General features: G+C 38.2%; 2 protein-coding genes across 5 annotated transcripts; one reads left to right on the forward strand and one right to left on the reverse strand.

Moving 5' to 3' along the window:
• On the forward strand, positions 1-10,647 carry ccpg1 (cell cycle progression 1). Its single transcript, XM_061743814.1, has 10 exons — positions 1-82; positions 520-609; positions 1,436-1,547; positions 2,029-2,114; positions 2,204-2,378; positions 5,926-6,267; positions 6,637-6,737; positions 7,094-7,216; positions 7,794-9,085; positions 9,734-10,647. The coding sequence occupies exons 2-10, from the start codon at positions 550-552 to the stop codon at positions 9,924-9,926; spliced, it is 2,484 nt and encodes an 827-aa protein (XP_061599798.1). The 5' UTR covers positions 1-82; positions 520-549; the 3' UTR covers positions 9,927-10,647.
• On the reverse strand, positions 10,443-16,452 carry pigb (phosphatidylinositol glycan anchor biosynthesis, class B). Of its 4 annotated transcripts, none has more exons than XM_061743842.1 (13): positions 16,377-16,452; positions 16,055-16,233; positions 15,807-15,936; positions 13,588-13,705; positions 13,373-13,477; positions 13,030-13,160; positions 12,807-12,947; positions 12,674-12,725; positions 12,391-12,602; positions 11,497-11,561; positions 11,205-11,421; positions 10,725-10,902; positions 10,443-10,641 (listed from the first exon to the last, which is right to left on the reverse strand). In XM_061743842.1, exons 2-13 carry the CDS (start codon positions 16,164-16,166, stop codon positions 10,528-10,530), a joined length of 1,575 nt encoding a protein of 524 aa, XP_061599826.1. In that variant the 5' UTR covers positions 16,167-16,233; positions 16,377-16,452; the 3' UTR covers positions 10,443-10,527. The 4 variants fall into 4 exon arrangements, with proteins under 4 accessions (XP_061599826.1, XP_061599833.1, XP_061599818.1 ...); XM_061743849.1 differs by having other exon boundaries at positions 16,055-16,186; positions 16,377-16,439; XM_061743834.1 differs by having other exon boundaries at positions 16,055-16,216; positions 16,377-16,422.
• Positions 16,453-18,120: the final 1,668 nt, after the last annotated feature.

Consider the following 18,120-nt stretch of genomic DNA (forward strand, 5'->3'; position numbering starts at 1 on the left):
CGGATGGGCATAACTGCAATAATAGTGGAGCTGCTTGCAAACAGAGCAGCTGTTTGGCTATTAGGTTCAAAACACTGGCGAGGTAAGTAATTTTCTTCGTTATGAAATATCTTGTGGTAATTAATGGGTATGAACTATTGACGTGTGACAATGGCATTGTTATTGTATGTTCCGGGTATATTTCGAGAGGTGCTATTATTAGTAATCCATAGGAGTTAGTAACTTAGCTGCAAAACTACCACTAAATATCGCTTTTTGATTTTGCCAATGTCGGTAAGATCAGTTATTGTTGGCAACTACAGAGTATATCTCTGATTTTTGCAGCTAATGGGTAGCTGTTTTTCATTGTCACGTCGCCCTGGAAGGCATCATGTATTAGCTGTGTGTGTCTGTCACCACTAGTGGGCGCTGTTACACGTGTTTGTTTTATTTACATGCTCAACTTTAAAATGTACACAACGTATTGATGAATCTTTATATTTTGGTCTTAACATATTCATTCACCTTTGTCTCCTACAGGCCCTTGTTTATTGCCAACAGCTCACAGAAATGTCAGAATCATCAAGTGATGTAGATTCATCTTGTGGCTGGAGCATTATAAGTAATGAGGTATAATTAATCTTCCCTCAATTCACTTGTGTAGTTTTGGACATTATGTGATTGCAATGTAAGATTTTTAAAGAAAGATTTAGCATACTATAGAACTCTTTTAATTCTGTGAGGACATTATTATTATTGTTTTCACAAGGTAAATTTTGGTCATGTGATCGAAAGTTCACAATTTTATTATAAACAATTTAACTACAAAACTATGAAATCAAAAGGAGAGTTGGATATTGAAATAGTATTTATGTACATACAGCTGGGCGATTTTGGACAAAAATAAAATCCAGATTTTTTTCTCTGAAAACCCGATTTTCGATTTCGATTTCGATTTTTTTGGTAAAACTACAAAAGACAATAGAATAAATTGTTTCAAATATTTTATCTTTATTTTTAAAGAAAAATAGCAAACAAATTTCCCTATTGGGAATGAAGTGCAATTGAAAGATACTGTAAATCCTCCTTGAGTTTAGTAAAGTGACAACATTTACAATTTTCTTGACCAAACAAAGATGACTAGACGGGCTCTGTCTGTAATGCAGCCAGCTGCAAAAAAGGAAAACCGATTTTCCTTTTTTTAACATCGATTGTGATTAATAAATCCGATTTAGATTTAAAATCGATTAATCGCACAGCCCTAATACAGTATGTTCTGCTTTAACAAAAAAAATTAACAAACAGGACTATTGATGCTTGAAATACAATTTCCTGTTTACTCATTGGCCATAGAAAAACAGTGTCATGGATAGTTAATCATTACAAGCCTGAATCTGACTTCATACAAATATTGTGCGTTTTTGTTTTTTTACATACCTGCTGTGTTTTTTTACAGGGCTCAGATATTGAGACGTTGGAAGCTGGGGTTGAATATGTAGCCGAGCTGCTAGAGTGCCCGGCAGTGGAAGAACCGGAGCTGCTGGAATCACAGCCGCCGGCTTCTGCTGGTAAAAATCTTAACATTTCTTTCTTGGTTGGGGCTGCTGTCAGATCAGGCTGTACCTTCTGGGTTCGCCCTGTTCCAAAAACTGTAGTTTCTTGAATGCCCAACGAACGAGTCCTCATTAACCAATCGTGGTAAAATGCCCAATTTTAGAGCAGTAAGAGGAGTTAGAGCTTTGAACTCTGATGCAGAGAACACTTTAGTTCTCTTTCTTTTATTGACAACATGTGGTTGTGTGTGCATGCATACTTTTTTTTCTTAAAAAAGGGAGAAAAAATGTAAAACTCAAAGCACTAAAACATCACTGTAAATACTTTTCTTCATCATGCTGTCACATCCACCTTTTATTTACAGATTGGGATTTTGAATGGCTGTCTTTTTTTAAAGTAAAATTGTCATCACTTATTGCATGTTCTATATCTTTGTTTGTGTTTAAAGGTATGTATTTAAAAAAAAATTATATTTAGTATTTGTTATATATTCAGCTGTGGCTGTTGTCGAGGAGGCTGCTGATTCCCCTGACGACACCCTGAAAGAACAGACTATAGATGAAACACTTTTCTCTCCAGAGGTGAGAAGACTTGAAAATTATGTGTGGTTAAGTTTGTGAGAAATCTAGTCCAATTAAATTTGTGTGTCATTAATGTCTGTCTTCCTCAGGCTGGAGTCAATGCTGCTGGGAAGGAGCATGTGCTATCTTCTAGCGATCACTCCGATATTGTGACTCTGGGAGACTCAAAAGAGGGCGAGCACACGGAGGAGGATGCAGCCGCCAGTGAGGAGCGTTACCTCGGCACCTCCAGCAGCAGCTTTTACACCTTCACTGCAGACACTGGTAGGGCTTCAGGATAACACACACTGATGTATGGAACAATCTCAATGATTTTCTTTTGCTTTTGTTACACTTACACCCAAACATTTGACATGGTTGAATTCAACACAAAACATTTATCCTCTACCTGAGCAGGTTTGTTGTTGAGTCACTGGAAACTCCCACAGACGCTGGTGAACTTAAGCTACCATCTGAGAAGTCATCTCACTGGAGGCCGATCTTTTCCAGGTGGCCTTATTGAAAATGGAGTGAAGCTAATATGATGCTAAGCTTGCTCAGCAGCCCTCCGAACTAATCCTGATGAGTTTCTAACAAGCCAGGGAGATGCTGTTTGTTTCATGTTGTTGTGCATGAGCAGATCTCAGGAGTTATTGTAAAGGAATGATGTAATAAAACTGTCAGAAATTGATCTAGAAAAATCTAAAAATAAATGTCACTAGAAATTATTACAACTGCATTGTTCCTAAAGTAATTGACTTTTTTGGAAATAGACTTAATCACTTTCTCGCTGACAATGTGCCACGTAAAACTGTGTAAATTTAGAATTTATATCCTAAAGATCAAACAATCAATCAATCAACTTTATTTCTATAGAACTTACCACAGATAAAAATCACAGTGATTTATAATAAAACGTGGAGCAGGATAAAAGAAGAAGTATAAACAAAAGGGATTAAGAACATACAGAAGAAATTAAAGAGCAAAATAAAACCAAGTTTAAAAAAATTGCAAAGTCAAGGTTATTCAGTCAACTAAAAGCTTGTCCAAATAAAGGGGTCTTCATTGTCTTTTTATATATATATATATATATATATATATATATATATATATATATATTTATTTATTTTTATTTTTTTTTAATTACTGGTATCCCGATTTTTTTTTTTTTTTTTTTTTTCCCCCCAACCCATTTTGTCACCCAGTGCTCCTACCTAACAGTCCTGGGCGTTGCTCCCTCTACCAACCCCTGCACTGAGCTCAGGTCTCCTCCTTAACCTGAGGAGTGAGCAGGCCGCTTCTTTTCACCAGACAGGGTGGGGCTTCTCTGGCCGGACGTAGCGCGTGGAAGGATCACGTTATTCCGGCCAGATCCTCCCCACCCCATCTGGCGCCCCGGTTGGCCAGAAGGCGCATGTGTAGCCCAGGACTGTGTGCATGTTTTTGTGAGGGTAGCTCCCATTAGCTACCCAAGGAACACGGGGAGAACATGCAAACTCCACACACACAAAGGCCCTTTCACCAACCCCACCCAGGGTGTGGGCGCTGAAGTCATGGGGGAACTTAACACGCTCTCAGTGCTCCCACGTTGTCTCTTAAAAGAGTAAGCACTGTTGGTCAGGCGCGTAAAGAGAGGAAGAGCATTCCAGAGTCGAGCGACGATGGACTTAAAAGCATGATCTCCTCTTGTCTTATCCCTGGATCTTGGGACAGATAATACGTTTTTTTCTGATGACCCGATTGAGCGAGTTTGGACGTAAACAGTTAGAATATCACAAATATATTTTGGGGTTGGACATGAAAAGCTCTAAAAGGCAGTACAATGAATTTTAAAATAAATGTTTTGCTTTACTGGCAGCCAATGTAAAGAAGATAAAATTGGGGTCATGTTGTTCCATCTATGAACACTAGTTAAAAGCCTGGTAAAAATGAGTAAAAAGAGAGTTTGAGAGGTCCAGTCTAGAAAAAAATAAAAGCATGTAAAACCATCTCCAAGTCGGCACGCAAAAGAATACTCTTAAGTTAAGAAATGTTCCTTAGATGATAAAAGCAATTTTTTGACACAGCCCCTGAGTGTTTATCCAAAGAAAGAGATGAGTCAAGCAACATCCTCAGGTTCCTGATGCTCGACTGGACAGAGGAGCCCAAGGTGTTGTTTGATCAATGGAATCTTTTCATCGGGGGCAAAGATCACAGATTCTGTTTTGGAAGCATTTAGCCGAAGATAATTGTTAGTTAAACAATTTTTTGATGGAATTTACACAATTAAACCAGCTAGCACCCCAATTTTCGACTCATGAAAAGAACAGTATAGCTAAGATCATTTTTACTGTAAAAAATAATGAAAAATAATCACACTAATACTCCTAACAATTTCATTGTTTTTTTATTTATTTTTTTAGATGTTTTCTTCTTGTGTTATTAATTTGCCTGTCACAAAACTATACTTGTAGTTTTATAACCATAAAACTATAATATTATAATAATTGCTTTCTGAGGCAAAAATTCCTCCCCTTACTACGGTTCAGTAAAATTGAAGTCAGTGTGAGTTAGTTTACTCAACATGAAAACAAATTATAGATGTGAAAATGAGCAACCTGATGCTTAGTGTTGGCAAAACAAAGTGTTAAGTGATAATCTTAGAGATTCACTCTCTTGTCGTCATAAGTGGGACTGAGGTGGAGCAGGTGGATTTTATTTTTCCTGGGAATGAAAACTGAGGACCTGTCATGGTCAGTATTAATCTCCAGCCTGGTTATGACAGCTGAGATAATGCAGTATTTCTATGTGAGTGTTAAAGAGAGTCTGGTGAGTTTAGCATGACAGAAATATAATGCAATGGTCAAGAGGCATGTGCATGGCTCTGTCCAAATGTTCATTTAACTGCCTGTATACTCTGATTGTGTGGAGTCAATGTGTACTGCACACACACAGATGTGCCAAATCCATTGACACACATTGGCAGACGTGTGGGTGCTCTCAACTGAAAATGAAAGTGCGGTTTAGGACGCTTTAGGAGATTAAAGTTCCATGCCAACTTCCTGTAGGTGTCTACAAAAGAACAATAAAGAGCAACCCCAACTGAAAAACAAAAACTGGTTTGCACCGGTTGCAGAAGCAAGGCTCTGCAGGAAGACACCAAAATCACAGAGTACATATTTAGTGCTTGGATCAGTCATATCGGTGAGGGGAGAGGCCTGCAAAATGCTCAAATATACTAAAAGACAAAACCAACCAAAGAAAACAAACAAACCTGTTTTCTAAATTATTGCACAATCCTTTAATGTAATGACATTATTAAATACAAATAAAAGCAGCACAAAGGAATTAGTGTAATCTTCAAGCTTTTTGAGTTCCCCCAATGGGGTTAAGTCGCTTTTATGACCAAGATTAACTGTTGTTTGGACTCTGGTCTCGCTCAGGCTCTCATTTTCTCTTCCATCATTACTTTCTGGAGTCTCTTACTCATCTCTACCAGGATCTCCACTGTAGCTCTCTGAGTTAGTTTCGTTTTTGTTGATGTGTGACATAGGGACGTACAGCAATATACAGTTGCCGCAAGAGATTGGGGTGGGAATTGAGAATTACTTTGGATGGTTTTGCCTACTAGAGAATGCATTCAAAAATGAAGCAAACTTTCCTTTCAAAGAAATTGACAGGAAAGTCAAATCAGTTGATCTTCAATCAGTTTCAACTGAATTAAATTAATCACTATCTTTTTTTCTGTTGCATGTATTTACTTCATACTGTATATGCATGCTCTCAAACTTTTTTTCTACACTTTTGTCTTCTTTTATCTATTAATGTCTTTCAATTTCTATCTCACATGCAGTTTGTTCAGCAGAGCAACCAGCAGGGACAAACTCGAGCAGCAGTGAAGATGAGGTTCAGCGAAATGCCGATACTGTTGTCCGAAGGCGAAGGATGAGGAAGAACACCACAAGTGCTATAGATCCAGAAGAGGAGGAAGAGGATGGGGAAGCAGTGCCAGATTCGCGTTCGAGTGAGGGGGAGGACAATGATGAGGAGATGAAAGAAAAGGAGCTCCAAGAGGAGCGGACTGGAGACGGACCATATGCCGCTCTGGAAGACGGAGTGCGAGGCAGTATCTTCAGCAGATATGTCCTGCTCGCCCTCATCGTAGCCATCAGCACGGGAGTCGTACACTTCTACAGTAAGAAATTCACCCCAGGATCACTGAATTTTATTCACGTCATCGTCAATTTAGAAAATACACTGAAAGGCTGATCTTTCCATTTGGAATAAGTGTACTATATTTTTTGTAAATGAGTGGCAGTCTGCTTTAGGTATCTGAGACATTGACTGAATAAAACGTATTAGTCTTTTATTGGCACAACTCCCCCAATATTTTTTTTTCTTCTCCTGACTCATCATAACACTTAGCGTGAGATATATATTTTATTTTTCATGTGTGGTTGGCACCACTTGGAGTCTTTTATATTAGTAGAGCATATGTGCCCCCTGTGTTTTTAGACTTGATAGATAACTGCAGACTGCTGGTTCAAATCTCTTGCATGTACAGTCCAGATGCAGGAAAGCGTGGAGAAAATCGGAGAGAATCAGCTGGACCGTGTGAGGGATCAGCTGCAGCAGCATTTGAGAGATCCACGTTTTACACACCAGGTCAGTAACAACACAGCACACAATTTAAGGAGTAATGAAAGATGAATTATGGCACACTGTAAATAACGATAACTATAAACTCTTACAAAGAAATGCACTGATAGACTTACACTTTTGTGTGTTTTTTAAGCACACATTCATGCTTTCCTTGAGGTTTTTTGATGAGATTTGCCTGTATGACGATATTTACCAGTTTTTGTGTAAGTAAGCGCCCATTCATAGTCAAATGAATGGTTTGTTGGAAATTACTGCTGCAAAAAAAACCTGAGTTTGAATTTAGATGCTTGTTGTCTAATAAATTGGTCAGTGTCTTCACTTGGCCTAAAAATGAGTTTCCCATTTTCATTCTTGTCCAGAGGATCATCTTTGACCAAGACAATCTGGATGAGAATCTGGAAGTTATTTCATTGCTCATGGAAGTGATTGAGAAGATAAAGAAAGAAAACCAGGAGCTACACTCAAAACAGATGCACGTTCAGGTAACTGGAATATTAATTTCCTGTCAAATAGGAATGGGCGATATTTTACCGTTCACGATATACCGTCAAAACAATTCCCCACGATAAGAATTTGTCATCTCGCGGTAAAAATGATAAAAATAAAAAGGAAGGAAGATATGAGCCTGAAAGAAATAAAGAAAGATAGATAGATATGAGCCTGAAAGAAAGATAGATATGAGCCAGAAAGAAAGAAAGATAGATATAAGCCAGAAAGAAAGATAGATAGATATGAGCCTGGAAGAAAGAAAGATATGAGCCAGAAAGAAAGAAATTAGCCTGAAAGAAAGAAAGAAAGATAGATATGAGCCTGAAAGAAAGAAAGAAACGTTTGTGAAATGTGGTGATAGATTTATAGTTACAAAGGTGGAATTGAATTGGTATTTTTTTTATCGTCATTTTTACCGTTATCGGGATAAATGCCAGAAATTAGCGTGATACATTTTTTAGTCCATACCGCCCATCCCTACTGTCAAAACACAAATCCAACTGTTACAAAAGAAAGTTGAAGGTCACTCCAGTAGATTTAAGGAGCACTCTTTTCTGCTATCTCATCAAGGCCCAGAGAGATGACCTGAAAATGTTGCTGAAACAAGCAGCCGAGGAGCGGACTAACATCATGTCTCGGCAGCAGAGTTTGACATCTGAAAACCAGCGACTGAAAAGCTCACTGGAACACGAGGAAAATGCCTTGTCCGTCTTACAGGAGGAGCTGAGAAACCTGCGCTCAAAGATCAGAGAGCTGGAGGGGATGAGAGCGGGAGCCGACTTGCTGATGTCAGAAAACCAGAGGCTGAAGAGCCAGCTGGAGACGGAGAAGCAGCTGGTCAGAGATTTCTACATCCAGAGGGAAGACATGATAGCTGAAGCACAGATGCTGAGGAAGCAGCTTGAAAATAAGGAGACGGTCACAGAGGAGCTGAGGAGAGAGCTGAATAATGTGAGAAGTCACATCCCTGGAGGTGGATTCGGCCCGGAGGCAGAAGAGCTGCAGTCACGTCTGATGGAGCTGGAGAAGAGACTGGGTTTTGAGCAGCAGCGCTCTGACCTGTGGGAGAGGCTGTATGTGGAAACCAAAGAAGAGCGAGCCAAAGGAGATCAAGAGTCCAAAGTGAAAAAAGCAAAACCAGGCATGGCAGGGAAAGTAAAAGAGACATTTGATGCTCTCAAGAACTCCACCAAGGACTTTGTCCACCACCACAAGGAACAGATCAAGAAAGCCAAAGAGGCTGTGAAGGAGAACCTGAGGAAGTTTTCTGACTCTGTCAAATCAACTTTTCGACATTTCAAGGATTCAGCCTCAACCTTCATCAATAAGGCTCAAGGCTTTTATAAGAGACGTGACAAAAGGAGTACAGAGGAATCATGGCAGCACAGATCCCACAGTCCTCATCATAGGCAGAAATCGGACTCCTCCCAAAGCAACCACAACACGCGCAAATCAAGTCGGAAAGTTCATGAGGATCAAGTCCACAACAGCCACAAATCCAGCATGAAGGGATGCGCCGGAGTTTTCGACTGTGCCTATCAGGAGTCCATGAGCCTCTTTAACAAAGCCCTGGAGCCGATCCGAGCTGATGAATTTCACCAGCTTCTGCAGAGCTACCTGCACCAGGAGGTCCACCACTTCCACCACTGGAAGGAGCTGGAGATGTTCATCAACAATTTCTTCCACAACGGAGTGTTCATTCATGACCAGATGCTTTTCACTGACTTTGTAAGCGGAGTTGAAGACTACCTGGCCGACATGCACGAGTATCATGGCCATGATGATGACGTGTTCGGAGATCTTGATGACTACATCTACAGGCACTTCTTCGGAGAAGCGTACACCAAAACCTACGGCCCGCGGTAAGTCTCCAGCAGATTTACTTCTGAAGAATGATCACTTCCTATTAGAGCTGGGTGATTTTGGACAAAAATAAAATCCCGATTTTTTTTTATTTTTTTTTTCTCTGAAAACCCGATTTTCGATTTCGATTTTTTTGATAAAACTACAAAAGACAATGGAATAAATTGTTTCAAATATTTTATCTTTATTTTTAAAGAAAAATAGCAAAAAATGTCCCTATTGGGAATGAAGTGCAATTGAAAGATACTGTAAATCCTCCTTGAGTTTAGTAAAGTGACAACATTTACAATTTTCTTGACCAAACAAAGATGACTAGACGAGCTCTGTCTGTAATGCAGCCAGCTGCAAAAAAAGGAAAATCGGTTTTCCTTTTTTTAACATCGTCTCGATTTAATAAATCCGATTTAGATTTAAAATCGATTAATCGCACAGCCCTACTTCCTATCTAAGACAGGCATATTGACACGCTCTGACTGTTTTGAGTGTCTGCAGATTTTTTAAATCATTTATATTATTATGAATGTTAATAAATATCATCATCTAGTTAGAGACTAAAAATTATTCTGTTTGTTGTCCGTACAGGGGCTGCAATTAGTTGTTCTTTTTTAGTCAAAATCCCATTGGTTTTTTGTGCTTGCATCCCACAGTGGGCCGTTTGAAAGACCCGACGCAGACTCAAAGGATGAGTCGAGGGTAAAGAATCAACAGCGGAAGCAGCAGAGAGCCAGATCTCGACCGCACAGAGATCGCAAGTGGAGCAAATCAGGAAGAAGCTCAGACAGACACATGGCTGATGTCAAAATAGAACTGGGCCCAATGCCGTTCGATCCAAAATACTGAAAACATCTCAGCTGGTTAAATTTCATAGCTGCAATTTCTTCAAATTTTGGGTTATGTTTAGATGCCAAGACACTTTTTTTGTAAATTTGCACATTTTCTTTTAATGCTACTGAACGTACTTGAGCTGTTTTGGTGAAATAATTGTTTTTAAAGTTCTAGTTAGAGATGTGGCATATTTTACATGCACTATGTACAGTAGTGCTATGGGTTTAAAACTGGGTTTGAGAAATTTCTGCTAACGTCCATCTTCATCCAAAGCCTCATCACTTTGTTAAAATTACACAAAATATTAATCTGGAACTCAGTAGCGGAGCCATGTTTCTAAAATGTTGCTGCTGCAGTGACTGGTTTGTGTTACGTTGATGTAATCTGCTTTCGTAGTTCAAACATTCCACCTCAAGCTTGTTTAACTGGAGCTGGTGACTTTATTTCACTTTCACATGTGGCATAAAGAAAAAAACTGGAAAAAAATAAGCAAGACGTCAAGTTTTATTCTGGGTGAAAAAAAAGGCCACATTTAAGTTTAAAAATATTTATTTTAGTAGCATATCAATACCATACTACCTATTCTCCAAGAGAAAATGACCATTGTTCCAGTGTTTTAGTGCCTTTCATAAATAAAGATGCTTTGTCCAACTCTTCCTTCAGGAAAGTGAGTATGAAATAACTCTTCTGTCCTTACAAAGTTATTTCCTTGCAGAAATGCAGAGATTTCCTACAGGAATAAAACAAAACATATTCAGTTTAAAAAGTTAGACATTTACACAAATCCACACAAACCTTTCATTCATTTCTTACCTTTTCCAAAACATCAAACAACACCAGATGTGTTGGCAGAGAGGATTTGTATGGAAATGAAGTCCTGAGCCAAAGAAGAGGCCCATTGTAGAATCTCTCAGCTTCCTCAAAGTAATCCTCCTCCCCCAGATCTGGAGGACACTCCAGAAACCGCATCTTCAGTGGGCAGTGGATGTGGCTACGAGGACACAGAGGACCATAAGCTCCTGCATGCATCATGTGTAATCATATTTTGGGCAGCCAGATAATTGATGGTTTAAATTGGACGGACTAAGAAATGCTCAATCCAGCCTTTCTGGAGCACTGAAGCTGCTCTAATGTACTGAGCAGCAGTGAGAGACATTGCAGACACTTTTATTTGGGTTTGTGAACAATGCAATTTTGCCAAAGAGACAAGACAGTACTGAGCAAAATCTGTGAAACTTCTATACCTCTATGACAAATATCTTCCTATTTATTTCTTTTCTATCAAACCTGTACCTGTAGAAGGGTGTTGAGTGGCAGGGCATGAGGAAGAGGACGTCAGGCTGGAGATGGGTGGAGTTACTGACATCACAGAGCTTCTGGAGGTGCGTCATGACATCCAGAGTTCCTCGTTGGTGAATCAGGCCAGTATACAGAGCTGGAACCAGGTTGGCCACCAGCAGGGCAGCAGTGGCAGCTCGACGATATGCTTTCAGATGAGCCAACGATATCCCTGTAGTACGAAAAAACATTTAAACCCATCCTGGTGCAACAACATACTGCAATTGTGGAGAAACTGAGTACTAACCACAGAAAACCATACAGAAAGGCAGCACCGGGTAGATGAACCTAAACTCCTTGTGAGGAAGCAAACTAAGGAGAGAAAACAAGAATTTATTGCATCTGGAGATGTAAAGCATATATATGTTAATCTAGAGCAGGGGTCGGCAACCCGCGGCTCTAGCGCCGCCCTAGTGGCTCCCTGGAGCTTTTTCAAAAATGTTTGACCTTTTTTTTTTCTTCTTTTTTCCTTTTTTTCTTCTTTTTTCCTTTTTCCTTTCCTTTTTTAATCTCGACATTTTGACTTTTTTCTCAACATTTTGACTTTTTTCTCGACATTTCGACTTTTTTCTCGACATTTCGACTTTTTTCTCGAGATTGTACTTCAACATTAATCGCAAAATTTTGACTTTTTTCTCGACATTTTGACTTTTTTCTCGACATTTTGACTTTTTTCTCGACATTTTGACTTTTTTCTCAAGATTGTACTTCAACATTAATCTTGACATTTCGACTTTTTTCTCGACATTTCAACTTTTTTTCTCGACATTGACTTTTTTCTCGACATTGACTTTTTTCTCGAAGTGCATAATGGAAAAAAAAAATCTTCCCCCAGTTATAGCTAATATAGAAACATGCAACATGTGTTGCCTTCATTCTAAGGCTTATACAAGACTTTTCATTTTTTGTGGCTCCAGACATATGTTTTTTGTGTTTTTGGTCCATTATGGCTCTTTCAACATTTTGGGTTGCCGACCCCTGATCTAGAGGAATGCAAAGTAACATCAATGAGAAAATCAGAGTATACTTGTTGGTAGTGTAGGTAACCATGACAATCCTTCACTGTGGTAAAAAAGTGAGTAATTATGTCTTATACTCTTAATTTAGCCCTTCAGGGCCGTCTAAGATGTAAGAGTTTTACCTGTACACCACAATCGTCCAGATGACTGCTGCCAGCAGGATTTTGTATCTTCGGAAGGCGAGGGTGCATCCATGGAGGAAGAATGGAAGATGAGGGCCGATCACCACGACAAACCCCTGGGTGAAGTACCAGTGCCACGGGTGGGAGCCGTAGAAATCAGCAACACCATGGAAGACGTTGAACTTGAGGAAGTTGAACTGCACCAGCGTCCACTGGAAAACAGAGATCTGTTATTTAGTCAAATCTGACTTGAAATGTGGCTTCAGGATTGTTTATGTTTTACCTTTTCATAGAAAATGCAGTCGATCAGAGCCGAAGTGACAAACGCCAATGTCCTGGTGAGGAGAACACAAAAACACAATGAGCCAAAGAGGGGAAAAAACACTTTGAGTGGATGTGAGGCTAACTGAACAAACCCTATAGGAATGTAGTCATGACTGATGAGTCTCAGTTTGTGCTCTTCCTGCCAGAAATGGTACATCAACAGAGGAAACCAGACAATCAGGGCCGTCGGTCGAACAATCACAGCCAAGGCCACCAGGGCCAAGTATTTCTTACTAGAAAAGAAAAGGAGCATATTTGTAAATAACATATTTGAAAGATTATTGTAGATATAAATGAGACAGAATGTTAACAAACCTGCTGTATGTTTTAGACCCTGGCAGAGGAAAGTAGGAAAGGGCCAAACAGGTGAGGACAGTCTCTGTGCTGTTAGTGAGCGTCCGAGTACAGCAGAACCACGAGAACCAGGAGCACAGCTGGCAGAAGAACTGAGGACCAAGACCAAACAAAACAGCTCAATGACTTCATCTCTGTATTTTTCTCATCAGCAAAAGGTTTTATATTAATCCTGTACAGCAAAGTCAAAGATTTTCAACTATTTTTAAAAAGTGCAACAAGTCCAGGTAAAAGACCACTAATCAGAGATCAAATTTTTTTTACTTCAAATCTCAAAAAATACCACACTGGCACATTTTCTTACCGCCCACCTTGCGATGTCCCCATTTTCCAGCGTTCGAATAAGGAAGAAGAATTTTACATCAGCATATGCAGCCAGAAGTGACTGAACGATCCGTGGAAGCCAAATCTGCAAACACAGCAACACCATGTTTGATGGAGATTTATAACTGAAGGAGATTAAGTTGATTAAGAAATGCTCATTTAAAAAGTTGCTTAGTAGGAAATAAAGCAACTTACCACGAGACAAACTGAGTCATAGTTTATCAGGTGTAATATCTTGTACAGAAATGCAAAGAGGAGAGGATATAAGAATCCTCTTATTCCTGCCTTCCACTCCCAGGTAAGATACCCATAAGTCACACTGTTAAGGATTTAATGGAATAAATTCACAGAGAGAAAAAGAGCAAGCTGCTGGTTTATCACAAGTGTAAAAGGTTGTTTCATTTCTTTAAAGACTGTGCTTTTTGTTTAACATGTTGGGTTACATGAAGCGGTAAGTTTGAATAAAACCTCAGCGATAATTGCCAGTCACTGCAGAATAATCAGATTTTTCTGGCTAAATCTTGTCTGCTGTAGCCATAAAGTGATAAAAAGGACTTGGTTTAATCCTGCGGTCCATAATTTACAGGAACAGCTTCTGCTTCAGATCCTTGCAGTAACCGAGTAAAGAAAATTACTTTGAAAGATATCTACACTAAATCAAAGATACCATTTTTGTTTGTTTGTTTGTTTTCTTCAGCTGTATTTTATATTGAATCATCTATTTGTCTTAGTGTTTCATTTTATGTCACTGTTATTGTGACATAAATTATATTATTGTTATTGTCAGTTATATAAATCTAAATTAATTTACTGCTAATATAACAAATCTCCTTAAAGTTAGTGGGTGTTTTGACCAGTACAAGTACAAGTAATCTAATTAAACCAAAACAAAAGATTGGGCTACAAGGAAAACAACGAAGCACCAAGGTAGTGATGGACATGACACAATTCTGCTAGTTTAACGTGGTTGTTTTCATCCAGGTGAAGGAGAAATATTCTGATGATCAGATCAAAGAATGGTGTTCAGAGGATTTAGTAATTTTAAAAAGCTTTTCCTAATTTTTTGTCTATTTAGTTGACATCACAGTAAAGTGTTCTCCTGCTCAAGACATTTCAAAATTAACATTAATTTAAAATAATTAACACCGAAAAAAAATGACTGAGCAATAAGAACCATAAATCCTTCAAAATTGCAGATTGTTAGATTACTGAGTATTTAAAGTATTCTAAACCACTGAAATCATTTACACAGTGGAAAAAGTCATTGTTATTTCACTGCTGCAAAACTGACTATGAATTAAAATGTTAAATGAATGTGGTAAGAAATGATAATTAAGAAAGTGCTCATCAATTATAATGAATTCTTAGTTTTTTGAATAATTACAGACCAAAAACAATATTTCTAACAGGTCTAGTTTGGTTACCTTTTGTCAAGGTCTGTTATCAAAGCAACCTAGACACAAGAACGACTCTGTCAACACTCCTGGATGCAGAAGAATTGCTAAGGGAAGGCATCATACATATCTATATTTCCCATATTTTTCCCAGATTTGTGTCAGGACAGTCTTTTCCCAGAAGCAAAACAATGTAGAATATCTCAACTCTGAATGATATCATTTGTTTTGGCTCATCTACAGTGAAAATAGTAGATTTTAAGTAGATATATACATAGATATAGAGCAGATGCCGTTAATAGAGACAGTATAGTGTAAATAAGTATATTTATATAAATATTTATATGGGCATGTGTGTACAAATATATAGAAATATTCAACTATGTGTATGTATGTATGTATGTATGTATGTATGTATGTATGTATGTATGTATGTATGTATGTATGTATGTATGTATTTATGTATGCATGTATGGGTATGTGTGTGAGTATAATTACAGTATATAATAATAATAATGTTATTTAGCAGTGTGAGTACAGTGTGTGAGTATTTATAAATACGGGTTAAATGATTAGTGAATGGGGGTAGGATTAAATAAGTTTACACTTCTTCCTACTCCTTTTTTGCACATGTAAACTAAGATATCAAGTGTTAAAGGATGAAAATCTTTGTTTTGTTGTTTTGTTTTCTTAACTTCTCTTGAAGCGTTGTTTTTTTACATGTACAAAAATAAAAATCAAATCAAATCAAATCAAAATACAATAAAACTGAAAGAAGAAAAATCTATTCCCCGCTTTGAGTGTCCAAGAAAAGCGCAATATAAATGTAATCCATCATTATTATTATTAATTATTATTATTAATATTATTAGACTTTATTTATAGGGATGCACACAGCTAAGTTTACCCCCATTAATTTTTATTATCTTGTCCCATGAGAGAAAATTGTCCATATCGATTTAACGCAGAACCATAATTCAGGCTTTAGCCTGAATCCACTGGTCTGTCTTGGAAGGATATTTGAAGGCCATGCGGTGGGAAACCTCCAGAGACTGCCAGTACTCATCAGGGACGAAGCTGGTCTGAACCAGGAAGCAGTTGATCAGTCTGAACACCACAGAAATCACAACCACCCTGGCTCTCAGCACACCTGGGGAGGTCACAAATCACTGCACATTAATGAAAACAGGGACGTCATCTCTGCCACACCTGTCTGGGGGATTGCAATCACTTTTAGACCACATTTTAGACCTCAGTTACAGCCGCACCGTAGTTAAGAGGGCTTTCATCCTCCTTTGAGTACAGCAGGGATTTCCGTTTCCTCAGTTTCACATGCTCTTCCTTACTCCCAAACTTCAGCCGCGATCGGAGGTTCTCCATCTGCCTCCAGCATCATTCACCTGTCCAGGTATCAGGCAGGTGACATCAGTCTAGTTGATAGGAGACCCTCAGTATAAACAACACCACTCACCACAGGTTAAAACAAAACAAAAGGTTGCTATAATTTAAGATAAGTTCTCTTTGAAAACTTTACGGAACTACACTGTTACACGATACTAACATGTATTCGTGTTAACATTAAATAAATACCTCTAAGCAGTTCTAGCTGCTCTTCCGTACTCAAGCCGGTTTCCGGTTGACTTCAAAATAAAAGTTTCTCTTCTTCTTCTTCTTCTCTCAGTTTATTGGCGGATCGCAACAACTTTCAGATGCATACCGCCACCTACTGTACAAGAGTGTGTAAAATTATTTCATTTAGACCGTTTTAAATTCTGTTTATCAGCCTAGTGTCGTTTAGGAAATGAATTAGTGCCTTTCTGGTGATTACAACGCCCTCTCCCTCTGTTCCCAGTATCCCCCTCAAATTCCACTCACGTCCTGCCTCTCTCCCTTTTTCCTGTAGCCGCTCTCTTTCTATTTTATACCTGTTACAGTGCATTAGGATATGTTCACTGTTTTCTTTTATTCCACAGTTCTCACATTTATCACTATCCCTTTTTCCCATTACATGCAAGGTGCCATTTAATCCTGTGTGGTCCAGTCTGAGTCTTGTTATAACTGTTTCCTTCTGTTCCTTTCAGTATAATTCTTTGTTATTATAGTCTTTTGTATTTTGTGATATCCCAGTCCTTTCTGATCTTCCTCCCACCTTTTCTGCCATATTTCCATTCCTTTCTTCTTTATTATTGCTTTACCTTCTCCTTTTCCTAGTGGAACTGGTATTGTTATTTCCTTTTGTAGAGCCATTTTTGCTAATTTATCAGCACCCTCGTTCCCTGTTACTCCCTCATGTGCTGGTACCCAACAGAACTGTACATCTATGCCACATCTGTGTATTCTTAATAATCTATGAGAAATATCAATGAGTAAGTCTTCTCTGCACGTTGTTGTTGATTGTATACTTTCTAATACAGCTATTGAGTCTGTGGAACCACCACCTTATCAGGACCAACCTCTTCCACCCACTGTAACCCAATAAAGACTGCCACCATTTCTGCTGTATCTGATAGTTGGTTGGATAATCTTTTGGAGATATTCACATCAAACTCAGGGATATATACACCTATTCCCACACAATCCTTTTGATTTTTTGACCCATCTGTGTATATCAAAAGTTTCTCTTTCGCAGTCTCTATGAATTTATTATGGATTGGATCGAAACCAAGTTTGAGCGTGTATTACTTCCACCTACTGGACATTCAGCCTGTTCTTTGAATGAGTCTAAATAAAATATATTTGCTTTTGTCCTTCCACATTCATTGAGTAATATGACTTAACTGGAACAAATGTGTAGGAAAATGTGGAACTTGTTGCCCAGCGACAATAGTTTGTTTAACTAGTTTATTATGTAAGACCCATTCAATTTTAAAGGGTCTTATTTATAATCTGTCCTTTTGCATGAGGAGTATTTTTTAGATCTGAGTCAAGAGTTGCAAGTTGCAATTGTCTTTTCATATGAAATTCATTACATGGACGAATATATTTTTCCTCACCTGTTACTAATTATATTTCATATAAGAAAAATGTCTCAAACATGTCAGACAAAAGAACATTTTCAAATGTAAGAAGGGGTGTACATGCTTGGTGGTGACCAATACATTTTTTTTCATTCATTCATTCACTTATCAAGTTAAGGTGTTTAAATCTGAATATCAGCATATATATATATATATATATATATATATATATATATATATATATATATATATATATATAAATAATCATTTTTCTTTTGTTTGTGCGTTTTTTTTGTTTGTTTTTGTTTCAATTCCACAACTTCAGCACAAAACCATTGTAGGAAATAGCCATCCAGTGGTTGGATGCCATCATGGTG

Source organism: Cololabis saira, chromosome 2 (genome assembly GCF_033807715.1).
Source record: "Cololabis saira isolate AMF1-May2022 chromosome 2, fColSai1.1, whole genome shotgun sequence".
In the NCBI taxonomy this organism is placed as follows: Eukaryota; Metazoa; Chordata; class Actinopteri; order Beloniformes; family Belonidae; genus Cololabis; species Cololabis saira.